Below are 22,084 nucleotides of genomic sequence, written 5' to 3' on the forward strand. Positions count from 1 at the left end.
GAGGAGAGGAGGGGAGGGAGAAGGGGGAGGGAGGGAGAAATACTATTCTCAACATAAATTGGAAGTTTAGAGGAGGGTCAGGCTCAGGAATGAAGATGATGCGTTCTATTTTGGATATGCAGAATCAGAAATTCTTATAGGATATCCAAGTGGAAATGTGCAACAGGTAGTGATGTAGGGTTGGAAGCCAGGAGACAGATTAGGACTAGATACAGAGATCTGGAGGTCATGTGCATAGGGATAATAGAATCTTTGGAGGATGATGAGATCATCAGGAGGTTACAGAAAGAGGAAAGGGCCCAGGATAAAGCCTTAGGAAACACCCACAGCTAAGATGATAATAATTCAGCTAAAAAAGACTAAGAAAAGGATATGCAGAAAGAACAAGGTAAGGTCCCGAAAACCAAGGAAAAATCAAGGATCCAGAAGAAGGAGGTGATGAACAGGGCCAAAACAGTTATGCTAAAATAACAGTGTCAAAACACTTAACTACTCTGATACTAATATTAAAATAAAAAATAAAAAAGGCTAAAATGAAAATTTCTTTGATGAACATTCTATAGCAAAAATTACTCTACTATTTGTACACTAATTTAAAGATAAAAATAAAATCTCAGCTTACCGTTTTCCCCAACTATCATAGGAATGTTGATTTCTAAATACGACCCAGCTCCCACATTGACATGTACAGCATTTGTTTCCTACCGAAAAAAGGGGTGGGTGTAGGGAAAATAAAACATTATTTATAACAAAGTCTCAAATTTTTCAAAGTTCAATAACATATAAGAAAGTAGATATATGAATAAAAAGGTAAGTTAAAATAAAGACCTGTTCCAAGATACCAAAAATGCAAGCTGAAACAATGCAAATTCACAACAGACCTATGAGAAATTCTGGGAAAAGTCAGGTAAAGTTAAACCTCAAACAAAGAAGTCCTATGTAAAAGACATTAACTGGAGAAATACTTATCCCAAATTGCTTCATTTCTTTCAGTCAATTGCCATTTCACAAAATGTATGGAAAAGGAGAAACACGCATTCTCCTATTATGAAACAACTGAAACTGTACAAATGAAAATGGGGTTTTTTGGGCAAATATTTCTGGTAGATATAATAAAACATTTTACAAAATAATTTCTCAAACAAAATGAATATCACTAGATATAATTCTATTTACCCTATTTTTTGTGAACAACAAATCAATTGTGGCATCTGCAATGATATTCATCCGTAGCTCAAAAGCAAGGATTTGCCTCGGTTTCCCTGGCTGAGCAATTTCAGAAATTTTCATAACTTGGTAATCAGGTGGGAAAAAAAACTTCCACAAACAGTCTCTATAAAATAAAAGGAATAATAAATTATTATTCAAAATAAAAGAAATTGCACATGGGGTAAAATCTACCATATTCCTTAATTTCTCAAAATGGTTCATAATTCAACTAACCTCTTAGACATCCAACAGAAATATTCAAGTTGCACCTAATGTATCACACTAATCCTTCCCGTTAGTACCAAAGACTCTTTCCTCTGAACGTTTACATTTACACAAAACAAAAAAATGCTAAACACAGAGGGAACACTGCATGTGCTATAACATGAAACAAGTCAGTATGAGAAAGCCTGTTGTTAAAAAATTAAAGCATAGCACAGAGAGACCCAAATATGCAAAGACAGCCTTTTTTTTTTCATTCAGAACACTTTAACATGCTTCCTTGTACTATGTTTATTTCCAAATTGCATTCTAAAAAACATTAAATGTTCTAAATGTATAAGACTTGTCCAAAGCATAGAGAAATGAACCACTGATACTCAGCTTCTATGGAATGAATTGTCAACTGTTTATTTATTGGAAAGCACCCAAGAGGACTTACGCCAAATTCTCGTTAATGGAGAAGATCTAAGGAAGGAACTCTTAATAACTTTCAACGAAGTGAAAAAGTTTTTAATGACACTGAACCTAGGTTTGGAAAACCAGAGTTCTGGGCCGACAATTCCGGTGGCCGCAGCTCAGTCTGAATCAGCCTGGGTCTGGCTTTCTATGTGGACTAAGGAGCTCAGATCAAGAAGCCCTCATCAAGCGCTGACTCTGAACCAGGCACTGGGGATGCAAAGACTGTCCTTGTCTTCAAGGATCTGAGATCCCACCGAGAACAACAAAAGAGGAAAGGGGAAGGGAAGGAGGGGAGGTCCCAAAAGGCGGAGGGGGCTGCCAAAACCTGCGAGGGGTAGATTTTTGCTGACTGAAGAAAATGAAATTGAATTCAAACAAAGAGACAGAATGGCATTCTGCCACATCTGGGTCAAGTACCTCTGTCGGTCAGCCCAGGGGCCATAATTGAAGTCCGTTCCTTTACCACAAACTATATCAAGCCCCCAGCAGGGAGGCAAGTCTTGCAGTTTACTATCCTCACTGCTCATCTCTCCCTCCATAGTCTCCTCGTTTTCTTCTGGGACCAGGCCTATGTTGCAGAATGCAATAAAAGAGAAGTTACTCAGAACAGTCATCAAAGGTTTTCCCCACAGGATTTAGAAATTGTGAACATATAATGCTTGGCCTAACACTCTTTATCTTGAATCAAAATATTAAGGACAGAGAAATAAAAATGACTTCCATATGGAAGCTGAGCACTAAACTCATAAGCCCTTCCCAGGCTCAAGGTCAGTAAAAAGCTGATTTCCCTAAAATTCATGCCTGGGCACCTTCTATGAACACTCATTTCCATCAAATTAAAGTGTCAGGACATTTGGGGAAACTAGTTGGAAAGTGGTATATCTAGAAGAAATTTTTGTCTTGTCTTTTGTAATCTATCAATGAGAAGACATTTAATCAAATCTCAAGGGGCCAGTCTACAGGTACCTGACAAGTTTTGTTGAACCGGTTATAGATTTTGAAATTCTAAAAGAAAGACTTTTTAAAAAAATTCTACAGAGGATAAATAACAATATATGTCAAACTACTAAACTGTATGTAAGATTGTGGTAATAGGTTAGCACAGTGTAGACAGCCAGGGCCAGCCAGAGGCCAACCTGCACTCAAGCTCTGCTCCCAACACACACGGACTCGAGAACTGCACAAATCACTTAAGCCCTAAGACTAGGCGCGACTCTCTAGGATTCCAATCTCCGCTGCACTACAGGGCAGTGCTGCCCGCTATCGTGACCTGCACTGGAGTTTATCCGCAGGAATTCCCTATAACAATAAACCAATGAAATCCCAGCACCAGATACCCCTCCCCCAAGCACCCCCGGTCCCCAGTCTGGCTCATTTATCACATGTAACAATCTACCTGGTTCATCCATGTAGTAGTAAATGTCAACATCATTGGACTGCATCACCACAAAACCTTCTCCCATTAATCTGGGTGGCCTAACAAAAGGGAAGGAAAAGTGCAAAACATGTAAAATCTTTGTAAAAGGAAAGCATTAGTTTTCTGTTAACTTCCAAGTGAGAACAGTTCAAAAAGAAGATATCACAAGTGCTGAGAGAAGTACTCCTTTGGGAAAAATATTTCTCTATCACTACAATAAATAATTCCATAATGGTACCAACAATAAAATGATACTGAAAATTTTGATTAAAGAGGTTATTAAAGAGAATTAAAGAGGTCAATGTGTATGCCCAACTGCTCAACTTCTTCAACATCTAACCTGTGTCCTATTTGGCCACCTGGGAGTTTGGGAGGCCAAGTCAATCAATTTAAGAACCAACATGGCAGTTCCTAGCACATGGATGAAGTGAATTAATTACTGGATTTTCCACAAACGTCCTCGTCCCCTGCCAGATTTTGGGTGACAATGACACAAACAGAAGTAGGAAGATTACATTAATGCCACCTAGAAGAAACAGATCAGCTTAGAATACAGTGAGTTCCAATGTAGGGAGGAGGGTGGGTGTTAAGAAATTATCTAAAGAGACCACTGTGAATCAGAGAGACATGAGCAACCAACCATCTGGCTTATATTTTTAAAAGGTATACACAGGAGATGGGAGCAAGGAAAGGTAAAAAGGATGAATATAAAAGTGTGATGTGATCCTATGAGAATGGTATCAAGAAAGCTAAACGCTTAGAACAGGCTGAATAAGGAACACTAAAGACAAGACAAAAAAGAGGTTTGCTTTCTTTTCAGCTATCGTGGGAGATCTAAGAGGGAGCCACTGTCGGGGGCAGATAGAACGATGCTACCTGGTAACAGAGGAAGGCCCTGGCACAGAGATCTAGAGCTACAAGGGGCCTCAGAGTTTGAGGTCCACCCCACTGTTTTACAGATGACACAACAGAGACCTGCAGGTTCGCCAAAGGTCGCAAAGGTGGTGACAGAAATAGACAGAGCAGCTCAGATTTAATTCTGCTTTTGACTTTCTGACAGGGAAAATCAACGGTGATCTGTAAAGGACAGAACATCTAACCAAGCTAAGAAAAGAGACAGGGGGAACCTGGTCCAGAAGGAACTACATTTCCTAAGTAGTGGAAAAAATGAGCCCCTGCCAGTGATATATAAAAAGATACTGGAGAACAAAGGAGGTGCCACAGCACTAAAAGACAGCAAATGTCCCAATTTTTTTAAGAAATGAAGAAAGGAGATTTAGCAAATTCTAGGCCACTGAGTTTGACAACTCTGATCTCCAGGTAAATTCTAGAATATATTATAAAGGAGATAATGAGAGAACATCTGAAAAAGGAAGAAGCGATCACAAAGGACCAGCAGGCTTCTGAGAGGATGGGTTACCCTAAGACAAAGCTAATTCTGCTTTTTGATAAAAGCTCCCACATAAGTAGACCAGAAGAACACCTACAGGTATGCTGATATGCCTTATTTTATGGTGATGTTTCTCAGGCATGTCTGACTCTTCATGACCCATATGGGCTTTCCCTGGCAGAGAAACTGGAGCGGCTTGCCATGTCTCTCTCCAGCTTATTTTACAGATGAGGAAATGGGGTAGTAAGCATCTGAGGCCAGATTTGAACTCAGTTCTTCCTAACTCCAGACCCAGCACTCAGCGCACTGCAATGTCACCTAGCTGCCCTGGATTTAAACGCTAGATTTTAGCAAAGGATTCGACAAAGTCTCTCAAGCTATCTGTGTGGAAAAGTTGGAGAGATTTCGGAATGGAACTGGACAGAAAATGCTAACAGCAAACTATATTGTGCAAAGTATGTTGATAAACAAAATACAATGTTGCTAATTTTTTAAAAAGCTAAAGAGCCATGGCCTAGAGGACAGCTCCATTAGCTAGGACTGCAACAAGTGGAACAAACTGATGGAAAGAGTAATCCCTATGACTCTGTATCAGCTTGAAAAGAGGTCTCCATCCCAGGGACCGACGCATGGCCCTATGCCAGTTAAAAGTCAGTCAGCGAATCAAGAGCTACTTCCAGGGCTAACATGGATAAATGCACCGGCCACACACTCATCAGATCTGCAGACGAGAAAAGCTAACACTCCACAGGACAGTTAGGATCCAACAGATCCCGGCAAGCTCTAACACTGAAACGAACTCAACAAGGTGAAATCCAGTAATTACAAAAATAAGTTCTTTTCACTCGAATTTTTAAAACTGGCTTCATAAAAACAAGACAACAGAGACCTGGTCAGTTGGAGATTTCTCTGAAAAGGATCTAGGATGAGAGCAGACCACAATCTCAATGAGCCAACAAGAAGCAGCCAAGAGAGCTTGTGTGATCTTGGGCTGCCTGAAGAGGGGCAAAGCCCCCACAGATAAGGGGCCGACTGCACCCTGACCTGCTCAGACTTCAGCTGCAAGCCTGTGCTCCACTATGAGCACCAAATTACAGGGAGGTTAACGGGTAAGGTGGAAAGCTTAGAGCAGAGGAAGCAGAACAGGGATGGGCCTAAAGTCCAAGGCAAAGTAACATGGGATATTTAGCCTGGAGGAGAAAAACCTTAGGGAGACACCACAGCTCTGCTGAATACTTGGAGGTTAATTAAGGACATGGAACGTGGTCTAGGAACGCCTATTTGTCTCGAGGGCAGAATTAAGCATGATAGGTGGATGCTGGAAGAGTAAATGAAAGTCTGATATCAGGAAACAGACACAGAACAGGCTGGCCCCAGGGTTTAGCAGATGCCCCCCACCGAAAAACCATGTGTGTTGTTGACAGGAATCGTCTGAGTCACAGTCAGACTCGACCATCGCTGAGGTCCCTTCCCACTCTAAAATTCTGCACGTCCATTAAATGTGAGACTGTGATCAGTCTTGTGGCAACCCAGATTCAAGGAGGGTTAGATTACTTCTAGCTGCAAGAATTAGGAAAAAAGTTTCATCTAAGAAGTAGAATTTATGCTGGACTTTAAAAGGTGATGATTCCAACAGGCAGAAAGATGAGGCATACCACGTGCAAATGTGTGGAGATGGTAAAGAATGGAAGTGGCCAAAATGTACTGTCTTTGAGAAGGATTCATGTTAACAGAGTACCAGACTTTCAGAGCTGCGAGCAACCCTGGAATAGATCAAATCCTACTCATTCTGAAGCAGGAATTATTTTTGGAGAAATACCGCGTTTTGCCAACAGCACATCACCTGCTCTCTGCTGGAAATCCTCAGGTGCCTCCTGATGCAGCCTGTCCACTTTCTGGATAGCTCAGCTACAAAGTTTTTCCTAAAAGTGAAATGAAATCTGCCTCTCTTTTTTCTCCTTCCATCACCATTTTTCCCATTTTGCTCTTCTTGGTAAAATAAAGCAACGAAAGTCAGCTGGAGCCAGACTATCAGCAATGGCTGAAGGTATCTGAGTCATGTATACCATGAGGAAGACAACTAATGAGGACTGCCTCGGCAGGGAAGCCAGCCTGCTCATCCGTACTCCACTACCACAGCTCAGACGAGATAGAATGAGGAGCTTCGGGGAACGTGGAAAGGAGGGGGAATATGGCAGAAAGGTGTGCGCTTAGAGCAAACACCGCTTTGGAGTCCCAAGCCGGGGCCCAGGAGCACAGTGAGGCCACTCACAACAAGCCAGCAAGGCAAGACAGTGCTAGTCTAGCTTTTAAGCCAAAACAATGGTCACATAATCTGCCAAGATGACTTCATCAAAAGAAGAACTCCCAGCCTCAGACAGATGGTAGCCTACACTAGGGCAAAAATACCAACAAAATATTAAGAAGATTCTTACTCATCATTTTGAAGACCAACATATCGGGGACTGGGAACAAGCATGACTCTGACGTTTTCCAGTTTTCCCTTCACGATGTGCATAAACTGGTCAAGGTGGCTGGAAGGTGGCTTTGTAGTGTACGTTAGGAAAGCATCATCAAAGTTAATACAGAGAGTCTGTGGTTGGTAATGATTCCCAAATGCCAAACGACCCTAAAGAGACAGACCAAAAAAGGCTTCATATTAATGCTCAGAGTCTAAGCTGGCAATGAACTACCCAACTCACTTCCTCAGATTTGTCCAGAACAATTCACTTGGCAAACCCAAACTACTAAGCAGTTTTTATTATCTAAGGAAATTATTCTGGAATGTGAAACCAACCTTAATGATGCTATTTGTCATACAGTGATGCTAGAGTACTAAATTACATACAGTCCCTTAAATACTTGTGAATATCTGATCATTAACAGTTGATAAATTTGTGCTGAAAATAGAGAGCTATTTTAAAACTCACTTTCACACTTTGTCACTTATATGAAATCACTGTAATTTTCTAAGTGAAAACTGTGGTTGCAAAGGTCACAAATAACAATCCCGCATTATTAACACATGCTTTATATTATATTTTTACTTACTGTGCTCACATTGACCTTTATGACTGGAATAAGAGACCTCCATGATGATGAGGGATCTTGAGATTCTGTTCTTACTTTAACTCTGAGAAGGAGAAACGTCAGAGTAAGTCAAAGTTATCTTTTGAGGGAAAAGGAGAGAGACTGCATAAAGGCATTCCGGTTTCCTATTTCAGTCACAAAGGTGCTCAGATAAACTGTGTACCTTTGGAAAACCAGCTATGTTTTCACAACAAGCCTAGCTATAAAAAAGCAACAGAAAACAAAGTAAGAGTATAGGAAACAGCCCTACATCACTATTTTCTCCTCCTCCCTGACCAAAAGAAAAAAGAAAAAAAGGGGGGGAGGGAGGCAGTGATTTCATTTTTCTGAAGAAAAATTCAGGCAAACGTATATATGTATCAAGGAAACAGATACTGCTCGTTAAACCTACCATTAAGCTCATTTCTACAGAAAGGTCTGTAATAAGAGTGCCAAAATTATTACATAATGAACGATAAAGACAAAAATCACCTAATGGAAATGATCAACAAGAAAAACTGGTCTCCTAAAGCGCAGCTCAGACTCGTTAATGAGCTAATTAGTGCTCATTAGGCCACAGAAACACCTCCTCCTAAAATACTTTTTTCTCCATTACAATGAAAATAAAATAGAAGAGAAGAAACAAAAGCGTATGGCATATACACATGATGTTTTTAAAAGCAAAATCTAAAATTCAATGAAGGTAAAATGTAAAGATTAAATGCAGGACACAGATTTTACTTACATATTAATTCTGAGTAATGTCAAAAATGATAATGATGTTCAAATTAACAAGCTTTGACTATCCAGATAGGAGAAATTTGAATATCAAAACTCAAAATATTAGGCCTTCACTATAAGTCCATTTTGTTTTATTTCTACAATTCTATCAAGACATTCTTTGGAGAAGCTAGTAAATAATTACTATTATTTTCATTATGGCCAGCCCTTGTACATAAATTTAAATGCAGGCATTGCTTTTGATTCTTTTTGTAACATTTATGTATATACTTACATGTACTCTTACATGCACAGAAGAATGGTTGAGAGACAAACAGTTCCTATTAAATATACTGGTTAACTGAACTACTGTACATACTATGCAACAAGACATTATTAGTTGATAATTTTCTATCTCAGTTCATCTCTGTACATACAAAATTCCCTTCATTAAACAATATTCTTGCATTTATCCTCCATCTTCCCTCTTCTTTTCCAGAGGAAAACTTCTCTCTGCTAACTTCCCAGGGCAGTACTTTGATCTCATTCCCTTCCTCCAGGGCATCTTCCCTACTACATATTTAAACTTTCCCTTCACAATGGTTTCTTTCCTTCTGCTTAGAAAAATGCTTCCTAAAATTGAAAAAAATTATTACCTGAAACTTACTACAACCATGAGTTAACATTTTATGTCTCTTTTTCAATACGAAAATAATACTTCAAGTACCTACTCACATCTTAAGCCCTTTGTAACTGTTATGGGAATGGGAATCTAAGATCTTCCCTGCCCCTGGGCCCTATGACAGGCTTAAGTGACTCTGAGCACTTTTCTTGATTTGAAAATATGCTCTGGCCCCTAATAGGCTGAATGTGGTCACATGGAGCCTGGGGAGGGAGGTCTGTTTTTCAGGAATGCCCATACCTTGTTGCTGTGTGATTGGGCAGTGTGTCAAGAGGGTTGTGACATTCTCTGATCCAGTACAAGGCTATATATACCCTGATGTGAGATTTTGTTTTAGGGCTCACTTTGAGAAGTGTTGTGTGATTTGACCATATGAGACTCTGGGCAGCCGCTGAGCCCCCTGGCTTTGAAAACGCAGATGTTGGTGCTTCCCTCTCTGGTAAATGACTACATATGGATGTAATGGTCACACCGCTGGAAGCCTGTCTGCTGATCTGTTTCTCTGTCTGCTTGTAACTTGTTTGTATTCTCTGAAGTTTGAGTTGCTTTCCTTTAGAAAAGCAGATCTAAACCTGTGCTAGCAGCTCTCCTGGGTATGCTAGGGTGCTTGCTGCTACAGTAACATTGCACAGACAATATTAATGCATCTAGGATGAGAAAAGAATTGGCCGAATGGGTAAAAAAAAAATCTTTGTATCAAATTTATCTGATAAAGGTTTGGTTTCTAAGTTACATAAACAACTAATAAATATATTATTATGACTATATATAATATAATATACAATAACAATATTATATATATAATATATATTATGACTAACAGCCATTCCCTAATAAACAAAGGATATGAACAATTTTCAGAAGAAGGATTACAAAGTATACACAAGTGTACTAAGGAATGTTCCAAATAACCAGTAATACAAGGAATGCAAATCAAAACAATCCTGAGGTTTCACTGCATACCCTGAAAACTGGCAAGAATGATAAAAAAAAAATAGCAATAGCTACAGGAGTTGTGGAAAGATACGCACACTAATACATTGCTGGTTGAGCTGTGAAATAGTATAACCATTTTGGAAAGGATCTGGAATTATGCAAATAAAGTGACTAAAATATTCAGATCCTCTGAACTAGAGACTCTGTTACCGGGCTTATACCCCAAGGAAACCATGATTGATAAGAAGAAAGTCTCCATATACTTCCAAATATTTATAGCAGCACTTTTTGTGAGAGCTAAGAACTGGATACAAAGTAGATGCCCATCAATTTAAAGAATGGCTAAGCAAACTGTGGTTCAAGGATCTAATAGAATATTATTAGGCTGTAAAAAATGATGAATGTGATGAAGACAGAGAAGCGTGGAAAGATCTACATGAACTGATGCACAGCGAAGTCAGCAGAACCAAGAAAACAATATACACAATGACTATAGTAAAGTAAATGTCAAAAGCAACAACCCCCAACAAAAAAATCTAAAATAAATACAACAAAATTATAAAGACTTGAACAAAGAGATATGAGAGGACACTCCCAATCCATCCCTTTGTGGAGATGGGAGGTTAGCACTGTTACACATCACATGGCTGAACTTTTTCGATGTACTGATCAGTTGTACTGGATTTTTTTCCTCTCAAAAAAAAAAATACTATTTGTTATATGGGAATGGCACTCTGAGAAAGGTATGGGGAGCGAATGATACTTAGGATAACAATGGTGATGTCAGAAACACAAAATATCAATAAAAATACTTTTTTAAACAATATATAAATAAGAATAAGTAAAATATGAAAAAATTATAAGTTAAGAATAAAAAGAGAATATTTCTCAATGAATAGTATCAAAAATGATAAATAGCAGTTTACTGAGCTATCTGCATTTTGCTGTGTGCTATATCCATTATAGATTATTTATTAAATCAACCATGTGCATAGTATAGATAGTAAAGTAAGTAATAATTTAATACCTTTTAAATATACTAACAATTAAATTTGGGGAGACTGGGCCTCAGTTTCCTCATCTATAAAATGAAAGATTTGAATGAGATGACCACTAAGATCCTGTCTATTCTAAATCCTATGTTAATGATAGTCTAAGGTATTGCAAAGTATAAGACTTTGCTCTGGAATGCAAAAAATATACATACCTTCTTGAGAAAGTTCCCTAAAACTTGAGAGTAGAATTGAATGATGCCAGCCTCTACACAAACTCAGCAATAACTATCAATAACTCTTTCTCTTTAAAATCACCTTATGTATTCAGGTATATTGATTTATTAATCAATCAATAAATACCTATTTAACACTCAGGCATTCAATGAATGCACTGACCACAATAGCTTACCTATGCACTGAACAATAATTCAACTATTATAGGACAGCTTTAAACCCTTAGCAATTCACTGAAACTTCATCTAGAATCACAAAGAATTGGGAGTATGGGCAGAAAGAGAAAAAAGGAAAAGAGAAAAACTAAAGATGAACATGTAAAGAAAAATCTCATGCTCAGGGCAAATTTACAAAGGAATTTTAGAACTTACACTGTGGTTTTACTTAAGCCAATGTGACATTACATCCAATCTATATATAACTTAGTTTCAGAACACACTGTCTAGAGGGACTTTAAAACACAAAGCACAAAATTTAATTAAATAGAAACAAACTAAATGGAATCTCAATGACATCTGTAATAAAGGCATTTCAGATTAATAAAATTTAATGGGTAGCCTTGAACCTTTCAATGTTGGAACGTGCTCTCTCTCTCCCATTCTCCAGCACTCTTTCGCTATCTTTTTTGGATGGAATTATGGTCGGTTCCAAACCAAACAATTCTTGAAGTTGTCCGTAAAGATCAGAACGATTGTAGACATGAAATTCGAAGTCATTCACTGTGATGTACAATCTAGTCTCTGCCTTTGGATCTATAAGGAGCACAAAAATGTATTTGAATTAAACTTTTCAGTCAAGTGCCTTTTTCACAGTTTACTTAACACTTGGGTTTAAAGGTAGTGTGGTTGGAAAATTGGTCTCAGATTCATAAGCCCTGAATTCAAATCCCACCTCCGACACATGGGTTATAAGAACATAAACCAGAATTTAATCACTTATTCACTCCCGACTCTCTATAAATTCTAAAAGTTGCCAATATGCATTGGTAAAAAGGAGTTTCCTCATCAGGAATTCAATGAAATTATAGGTGCAGACCAAGAAATGAATAAACAAAAACTGTACACCCATACCCACACACAATAATAACCCACATTCCTCTTGTGTTTTAGGGTTTACAGAGCATCTCCCTCATAACCCTGTAAGGGGAGTGTGTGATCAATATCCCCATTTTAAAGATGAGAAAATTAATTGATATACAAGGAGTTGAGTGACTTGCCCAAGGTCGTCAGTTTGTAGGGCCCAGAGCTAGGATTCAAACCCAGTACTTCTAACTTTAAGATAAAAAAGAATTATTCACATTTGCAATTAAGTTTCTAAAAAGTCAGCAGGAAAGAAAATAGGTATCATTAAATATTGGCATGGCAAAACTATTAAATGTTTTAAATGTATTTTCCTTGGTCTAGTTACTAAATGACCTAAAGGTTTCTGGATTTATGTTAGGACAAAAACAGTTAAGCTGCATTTACTGAATTTGCAAAATAAGCAAAGACAGACTTCTTATTTCTTATTAAAGCACATTAACTAAGAGGTTCATACACTAAAACAGAGTTGTCTGCGTTCCCAATCCTATAGTTGCATTATATCTGGATTAACTTCTTTCATTAAAACACACACACACACACACACACACACACACACACACACACACACGAGTTGATGCTTTTTGTCACTGTCCATGCCCTCCTTTGTGATAAAGAACAGCTAAGCACAACTCCCACAGTAACCACCCCCCCACAGAGAGAGAGATATGTTCTATCATCTCCTAGCACTTTTACTAGCTTTCCCATTAGTCAGCATTCAACTTCCTTGGGATTATCTTTTCATCTATGCTGCTGTGTATACTGTGCATCGTTCTCCTGATTCTGCCTCAGTTCATACAAATCTTCCAAGTTTCTCCAAAACCCTCTTAGTGCTACACAGTGACATTCCATTATATTCATATACCAGTTTTTTTCAGTCATTCCCTAATCAATGGAAACCCACCAAATTTCCAGTTCTTTGCTACACAAAGATATGGACAGTTCAACCACCTTTCTTGCATTATTTGAAAATTATATCCAGAAAGGTTAAACCACTTCACAGATCTATCAGTGTGGCATGCCTGTCTTTCCAACTCTCTCCAGCCCTGACTCTTACTATTTTTTTCCAACTTTGTTAACTTGCATGGAACAAAATGAAAGCTCATACTTAATTCTGTAAATTCCAGAACCATCTCGTGTTTTAAAGAAAGGCCCTACTGTATTTAAGGAAGTTTAACGTTAATGAAGAAGAGTCCCATGGTGTGGACAAGTCTCTTCATGTTTCAATGTCCCAGGTAACTCTCAAGTTGCAGATCAGGTTCAGACCTGAAGTAGTAACGGAAGGTCTTGGTACAAATGAAATCACAGTTTGGTTTGTGTGTGTGTGTGTGTGTGTGTGTGTGTCTGTGTGTGTGTGTGTAACTGCGTAAGCTATATTTAGAACAATACTGCAAAGATGAACCACTTTGCCAAATTTAAGAACTCTGAGCAATGCAATGACCGACCAACCACAAGTAGAGAAGATGATGATAATACAGGCCCCTCAACTCCCAACAGGAGCTAAAGGACTCAGGAAGCAGAAACGAGATGGGGATTTGGGGGCATGACCTACGTAAGAATTTCCTTTGCTTGGCAAAGTACATTTATAGCAAGGGTGGTGCATTTCTCTTTTTTTCAATGGAAGGCTTTATAAGTTGAAAAGCTATACATGTTTTAAAAAAGGAAAATTGTGTACATAAAAGGACGTGGTGGCTTTTTTCTGAGTGTTAGTGTTCACCTTTTATTTTGTGCCCTATCTCTCTAACTTTTATCCAACTGTCAGAATTCACTGATATTCAATGAAAACTAAAGATATGTTCATTTGGAAAATATTATGCACTGCCCTGTTTGTCACCATTGCAGACAAATAAAAATCAAAGAGGCATTTATTATTATACAGCCCCTTTAAGAGTCTATCAATTTCTGACCAAATCATTCAAAATCCCCTCAAGTTGCTGTGGACATTCTAGTCATTTTTCAGTCTGACTCTTCATGAACTCTTTTGGCGATTTCCTTGACAGAGAAACTGGAGTAGTTTGCCATTTCCATCTCCAGCTCATTTTACAGATGAGGAAACTGAGGCAAAAAGGGTAAGTGCCTTGCTCAGTCACGCAGCTAATGAGTGTATGAGGCTGGATTTGACCTCAGGAAGAGGAGCTTTCCTGACTCCAGGCCCAGTGCTTTCTCCACCGTACCACCTAGCTGTCCCTATAAGAGGAAATGTCAAGTAGTAGAATAAAAAGAGAAACCTTGTTTTGTTCAGTCAATATACTGTAACTGACAACTAATAAAAATCAAACAGGGGAAGAAAACTTATGAGTAACTGACTCAATACCCATTTTAAAGGCAATGGCATTTATAATTTTACTTCTGCTATTATCTCATCTGATCTTCATAATACCAGGAGGTGGGTGCTATCACCATCCTCATTTTATAGCTGGGAAAACAAGTCAGACAGCAACTAAGTGCTTCCCCCAAGATCACACAGCCGTGAGTGTCAGAGTCTGGATTTGAACTCGGGGTCCCTGGCTCCAGGCCCAGGGCTTTCGTAAGATGAGGGTGCTGGGGAGGGAGGGCAGAGGCGGGGCCAGGAGGAAGAGCACAGTGCCTGGAGGTGTGGTGCAGGGCAGATGATGAGACGTCTGCCATGGACGGAGACGTGCAGGAGGCGGCATTAGCAAAGACCATGTAGGCGGTGGGAGTGCTCCAAAGCAGAGAAAAAGCTGGGCTCTGAAGAAACTGAGGGCTCTGAGGGGCAGAGGTCAGGAGGGAGGGCACTCCAGGCACAGGGGCAGCCTGTTGTGTGGGAGTCGGCAGCAGGCTAACTTGTCTGAAGCCGAGGAAGGTGGAGGCTGGCAGGTCGCATGGGATCTGGCCCCCTGCCCGGCAGAGAATCTTCTGTCCACTCTGAGAGGCAATGGGAAGTCCATGAAGCTTCACAAGCAGAGATGTGACGGGGTCAGACCTCAGAAATCTCTCTCTGGAGGCTGGCTGGAGAGCAAAGAGGCCGGAAGCGGGAAGCCAGAAGAGGAGGGGGCTGCTGCAAGCAAGAGGTCTGAGGGGGGGCGTCCTGAAAGGGGGGCCTGCCACTCAACGACGATGCTCTGAGTCACCTCCGATGACCCCGGCTAAAGTGGCAGCTTCTCCTTATGACTGCTCCTGTGTGTGCTAGCACCCTGACCTCCGACATCACCTCTGACTTTCTTCCCCGTTATTTTCTAAGAATTCCCGGGGCGTCCTTCAGTCCTCTGGTCTATGTCACGATTGTCTTTTCCCCACAGTATCTGTACATACGTTCCAGTGATCCCTCCCACATCATGACTTTCCCTGTGACAGTTTTGCTACGTAGTGAGCTGGCATAAGAAATTAAATGGGAATTTGGGGGAATAGTTAAAAAAACCACAACAAAACTCACCTTGCTGTATCTTTCTGGGGTTATACATTTTCCACCACCGAAATGGGAATAAGAATTAAATGTGAAAGCTATAGACAAAACAGAGCTTCTGACCAAATACTTAATCCAAATTTTACAATAAGGCACTTACTGTAAACACCCCATAAAAGAAAAAGAAAAAAATCCAGACTTCTCTGGTATGAAGCCAAAACATTTGACACGAATTTTCCAGATCTTGGGGGCACCATGCCCCAAGCCCCCACAATGTGGGGGGGGGGTTAACTCTACAAAGATTTTTCTCTCCACTATCATTCTCTGACTAGTTTTTCAATCTTGAAAGTATTTTCAAATAAAACATGTAATATTTTTAAAAGAAAACATTTTGGTGACAGCTTGGTGCGCCAACATTTTCCTTTTTTTGTGAGAAGCAGCCACTCCATTTCTCTGAGTGTTGGGAAGAAAAAACAGAAGAAGAGAAAGCAGGGGAGGAGTGCTATGCTGATGATTCATCCAGCCTCAGAGAATCAGAGCTGCTTCTAGCTGTGCTTCCCTCCTGCTTGGGAATCTGAAGAGTATAAGGGCAGCAACTTGCATTGTGAGCTATGGAGATGTCCCAATCTCCTATTTCAGCAACTCTGTTTCCATAAAGCAAACAACTGATGTCGTTAAACCCTCAGATCCAGCCGTAGACATTTCCTAGTTGTGTGACCCTGGTCAAGTCACTTAGCCTATCTGCCTAGGTTTCCTTAACTGTAAAAATGAGGATAATGAGGTACCATCTACCACACAGGGTTGTTGTGAGGACCAAATGAGATAATACTTGCCAAACGTTTAACTTCGGCACGGCACTTGGCACACAGCAGAGATTATATAAGTGCTTATTCCCCTTAACTAAGATAAACTTCTTACTTTGAAAAAGCACACAATGTAAGTGTGACCCTTCACAGTTTTGCAGTAACTGCATTCACATGGATGGCTGGGAGCTCTCCTCGCTGAGGTGTGTCCCCTGTCCATGCTGTGGCTCTGGCCCACAGCCCCCAAAAGCCCCCACAAGAGGGCTGTTCCAGGCACCTCTCCTGCAAGGGCCTCCCCAGGATAACAGCCAAGCACTCGGACTGCCTGACAAGCCTCTTTCACTTCTCCTGGCCTTTCTCCATTTTCTTAACCCTCAGTCAGTAAATACAGAAAAAAAATATATGTATATATTCTCAAAAAAAAAGAAAAATATTCTATGTGGTTTTGAAAGAGAAAGAAAAAGCAATGCACATTAAATTTCTCCTTAAATAAATGAGAAAAGGCATCCACTTCATTAGAGTTCTTAAGAACAGCAAAGAATGTACATTAATTTACTCAAACTGCCCTGCATCTGTGTTTTGAATGAACATTTCCATCTATAACCTGATGTGAAACACTTTAAATATCCTTAAATAAAAAAAAAAATCTGATAATTCAAAGTATATCATGGAATAAGACAATAGTTAAAAAAACTGTAATAAAACTCACCATGTTGTTTCTGTTTGGGGTTATACATTTTCCACCACCGAAAAATGATAAATCCATCTTGAATTCTGAATAAGATAAATTATAAATATATAAATTCAGATGTTTTATACACATATGAACATTTGGGGAGCTATCTACCTAAATACAATCCACAATTAACTCTCCCAACAGGTGATACTGACCTAAGATACATTAAAATTACATAAAGCCCTTATATACAATCTACCACTGAGAGGTCCCTCCTCCTTGCCACTACGCTCACCCGCAGGCCCGGCCATCCCTTGTTCAATGCAGCCCTGACTCTTCCTCCAATCACGCCCAGCCTCACTGCCCCATGTCTCAGCCCTGCTTTTCATTCTGTCCTAGAAATTCCCTAGCTCTGGAACAGGGGTTTGGCAAATGTTACAGGTGAAGGAGGCTGTAAGGCAGGGAGAAGGATGGGACGTTCCTCTCTTACTAATGCCTGTGGACGTCACTACTGCACCTGTAGCCTCAGCATCCAGAGCAGGCAATTAGGGGTGAAGTGGAAGTGAGTGGGGAATCGGTAGGGGCATTCTGGAGAAAGAGAGGTGAGAAGAGAAAGGAGAGGTGACACTCACTCCCTACAAGCTCCCAGACTCTTTCTCACCTTGCTACCTCCTCTACCCTTGATTCATATACTAGAAGGCCAAGCCCAGCTTCTGATCCACCAAAGCTTTCATCTCCACCCTTATCAACCACCTCATCTATCCCAACACTCTTCCATGTGCAAGTGGCCCCATGTCCAACAGCTGGAAGGGAAGGAGGAATGTCTGATCCTGTTACTGAAGCTGGAGTGGCATAAAGGGCTGCCAAGACACATAATTTTCTCCTAGCATACTAAATAGCAAGTCTGAAATAATTTTTCCAAAGAAACACTGGTATAAGTGGTGGTTATATTTTAGAGTCTAACTAATACCATAATTAAAACACATTATAGGTTCAATAAGCTGTTTGGTGCCACTGATTGAGAACTTAATCAGAATGAAAATAGAGTTGAAGAAAATGCCTTACAACTCGAAACAAGCGCATCATGCTTGGCTTGTGACCCTCACAAAGTGGCATCACCTCTCTGCACCGGAAACCTTCCAACATTTTCTTTGTTCCTTTAGGGCTGGGCTGTTGTGAACAGCAACAGTGGGTGTCCCTTCGTCTCTGCCCTTCTGTCTGGTGTACATCTCTCATCCTGGGGCCCTTAGCAGTCCTCCCCTGGACTCCTGCAACAGCTCCCAAAATACCTCTCCCTGCTGCAGGAAGCCCCCCACAGAGCGGCCAAAGGGATTCTGGGCCATGTCACAGTAAACGAGTGCTTCCCTGAAGACTGCTGACTGACCCAGGGGAGGCAGCGAGGACTTCCAAGAAGCGTGCCTGACACCCCTCCCCAACTCCCCCAGGGATCAGAGGGTGGGGGGAAGAGAAGAAGGTACATTTAATACTAGGACAGGCAGGCAGGGATGCATTGCCCATTATGTCTAGGATGAAATACAGACTCCTTTGTTTGGCACTTTAAAAATCTTCACATTCCGGCTGTGGCCTTCCTCTGGTCCAGGCAAGCTGGTCTTCCCACAAGCAACATTTATTTCTAGTCTCTGGGCCTTTGCCCAGGCTGTATCCCATGCCTGGAATGCACATTCTTTTCCCCTCCCTAGCTTGGAATTTCTAATTTACTTCAAAGTTCAGCTCAAGTGCTGCCAGATGAAAGCTTTCTGGATGCCCTGAGCTACCACAGCCCTCCTCCAAAAACTACCACGCATCACTCCTTGGAATGTAAGCTCTGGGCAGGTAGGGCTGGCTACATTCAGTGTATTCCTAATCTCCAGTGTCTGGTACAAAGAAGGTGCTGACTGCACGCTCGCTGCCTGATTCTTTTCCATCTCCCATATTATGTGCAGGTCTCGCCATCTCACTTTGGTCTTTGCTTTTTAAGCAAAGTCTGAGACAGCCAGTCTTGTGACCCTGCTGAAGCGCAGGGGTAGAGAGGCCTGGGGAGTAACCGTGAGGCCCCAGAAGCCCACTCACTCCTCATGGCTATGGAGGAAAGTGAATGCCTTCAAAAGGTGGCCCAGAGTGCAGGGTCACTGAGGAAGGCTTCTGTGAGCACAAGAAAATGGAAGGAGGATGATAACAAGTTTGGGTTCTGTTTTGTTTTTTTTTAAACAGAATGGATATGCCACAGGAGAAGGTCAATGTGACTGCCGAATGTCCATGTTTTGAAAGTTAGCCGAGTAAAGAAGACATGGTGCTTTCTAACCCATCCGAGCTGTCCAGGGTAGAGTGGGCTGCTTTAGGAGCTTAAGGGGAATGGTTTAGGAACATTAGGAGTGTTTTTGTCCAGGTATGGCTGGGACTAACTGACCTCTGAGGTCCTTCACAACACTTTCTCCAAATGGAACGCTGTGAGTCTAAGCTTAAAAAGAAAAAAGATAACCCGAAGATGTATTCATTGTGATTTTCAGAGATGTATCGATAGCATTTTACTTTTTACATTAAAATTACCTTTGCTGTCAGACAGTTAATAACCCTCCAATCTGGAGTTCTACTTACTAAGGAGTGAAAGATCAGGACATTTAAGTCTCAGAGATTTAGTCAAGAACGTGATGCCGCAAACACCACGACGGAACAAGGCACAAACGTAGCAGCAAGGGACTTAGGTCAAATCATCATTCATTTGCACGAGCTAAAATCGCTGTTTTTGCCTCATAAGAAAGGTTCTCACCTAACAGACATATCCTCTGTGATGTAATAGATTTCTCGGACCATCACTTTTCCAGAAAGGACAGAGAAAGAAAACGAACCTGTTGGAAGGAAAAGGGCAAAAAGAGTCATCTTCTGGATGTAACTTCATTATAAGTCCGCCCCCCCCCCGCAAAAAAAAGACATTAAAGACCTTCAAAATAAATTCTTCCTTTTCTGTACTGGTTCATCTTCTTTCCTATTTTACTAAAACAGTAAAACTTTCACTAATTCAGAGTAAATTCACTGATCTGTAAATTGTTGGGGGTGAGTATTCAGACCACCAAAGGTCTTGAGCCCCTACCACTCCGATGGCGTCTGGGAGAGGGGCTTTCCCCCAGCGGCAGCCAATCTGCTGAGCAGTCTTTCCTAAGCAGGCTAATTCCTCAAGGACATGTAAAGAGACCGTGGAGAGGCCCACACAAGCCTTTCCAGCTTGGCAGCAGCAGCTGGGAACCTGAGCTCCACTGGCATGGCCTCTGAGGGGGCTTCACCACACCAAGAGGAGGCACCAGACAAGAAATTGTTACCCCGAAAAGAAAATGTGACCCAAGGTTCTAACTAGGAAAAAAGTAGTGATGTTTAAGAACCACCCCCTTCCCCCATAAAAACTTTAAAGACTGGTTTAAAATAATTTTTACTACACCATGAATTTAATGAAGACTTAATTTTTCTCAAGTTGTCATTAAAATGGAAAATCTTTATAATGAAATGTATGAATTAAAAGCATTCTTTAAAAATTTACTCAATCATGACCATTTTAATTTTTAGATCTAGAAGAGTAATTTTTAAAAAAGGTTTTTACAAGGAATGAAAAATCTAAATTTTCAAGACAGCTTCTGACAGGTACCTTTTTGCTGATTCTCCTCAGGGGCTCTTTAGTCTCTAACCACACCTGGACTCAGTTCTGGCTTCTCTGTTCTAATACACAACTTGGAAGTTCTTTTAGATGTATTAGCAGAGTGAGCACCTTTTCCTTTGTTAATCAGCACCCAGAGAGCAGGCTTTCAATCCTTATATCCTGAAGACCTACTTGGACCCCACTTCCACAATCATCCAGATCCTCTCAATTTAAAAACAACACATTCAGCCTAATCTCTCCTACTAGAGGATATCTGCTCCCCATCTAGCAGTCCCACCACCTGCTTCTCTGTCATTCTCTCAAGTACAACAAAGCATAACAATGAGAAAAGGGATGAGCATTAAGTGGTTCTACTCCAGTGATTGATCTAGAAGCCAAGGAATGGGCAACTACCACTAAGAAATGTGTTGTGCAGGAACAACTCCAGTAAAGCCGTCTGACCATCATGAAATATAAGTACAATTTCAAAACAAATGCAAAGTGGCAGCAAGGTTTTATAAAATATACTTTGAATTGGGGAAAGAGTAGAAGGAATAGATAAAGGAATCATAGATTTAAAGTGCGAAGGGTCATCAAGGCCAACCCCTTCATTCTACAGATGAGGAAAGGGGGGCCATGACAGCGTGACTCAATTGCCCAAAGTCAGAGGGGGCCGACAATTCAGGAAGAACTCACCAATGTGGATGTAGCCATTCTTGTACCATCTGTTAAGAACTAATGTTAAAATAAGTCCAACATTCCGGGAATTATAATAAGTGAGATATATAATCCATCCACAGGACAAAATTGTAGCTGTTAAGAAAAAAGGCACAAGATTTTCATGCATTTTGCTTAAATTACCTTCAATTGTGCAGAGCAATTAAGGAGTCAATAAAAAGAAGATATTTAAACACCTAGAAGGATGGCAATTCAGTTTATTTTTGCTCTAGTCATTTTTACATGCAATTTTAAAATGGGCCTTCTGAACCACATGGTGATTGTGGCTTGTCTGTTTTTCCTTCCCGTTCCTTCAAAGATTAGTCAGGAAAAACAAAGGCTGAGAGCAGAGGGGAGCAGCCCTGGGCACCGTCTTCTCTCGGAGACTCCCTTTCCTTTTTCTTGCCCAGCTGCATCTGCCCTGGCTGTCCACCCTCCATACAGCCATGTGCCTAGATCCCCGTGTCAATTCCGAACAGCTTCTCCC

At 40.6% G+C, this 22,084-nt stretch overlaps 1 protein-coding gene across 3 annotated transcripts in view; it reads right to left on the reverse strand.

The window, feature by feature from the left end:
- BLTP1 (bridge-like lipid transfer protein family member 1) overlaps positions 1 to 22,084 on the reverse strand; it is a 211,117-nt gene that overhangs the window by 159,028 nt on the left and 30,005 nt on the right. For all 3 annotated transcript variants that reach the window (XM_069104875.1, XM_069104876.1, XM_069104874.1), the window contains exons 4-13: positions 21,577 to 21,693; positions 20,023 to 20,101; positions 17,289 to 17,353; positions 11,899 to 12,085; positions 7,749 to 7,830; positions 7,133 to 7,326; positions 3,287 to 3,366; positions 2,308 to 2,458; positions 1,177 to 1,333; positions 623 to 701 (exon numbers count right to left, since the gene is read on the reverse strand). In XM_069104875.1, the coding sequence (XP_068960976.1) occupies positions 623 to 701; positions 1,177 to 1,333; positions 2,308 to 2,458; positions 3,287 to 3,366; positions 7,133 to 7,326; positions 7,749 to 7,830; positions 11,899 to 12,085; positions 17,289 to 17,353; positions 20,023 to 20,101; positions 21,577 to 21,693 (1,191 nt within the window). The remainder of the gene's footprint in view (positions 1 to 622; positions 702 to 1,176; positions 1,334 to 2,307; positions 2,459 to 3,286; positions 3,367 to 7,132; positions 7,327 to 7,748; positions 7,831 to 11,898; positions 12,086 to 17,288; positions 17,354 to 20,022; positions 20,102 to 21,576; positions 21,694 to 22,084) is intronic.

The sequence above is a fragment of the Petaurus breviceps genome, unplaced genomic scaffold (genome assembly GCF_028583685.1).
Source record: "Petaurus breviceps papuanus isolate PSGF00001 unplaced genomic scaffold, PetGlider_PUasm1.0 689, whole genome shotgun sequence".
Taxonomy (NCBI): Eukaryota; Metazoa; Chordata; class Mammalia; order Diprotodontia; family Petauridae; genus Petaurus; species Petaurus breviceps.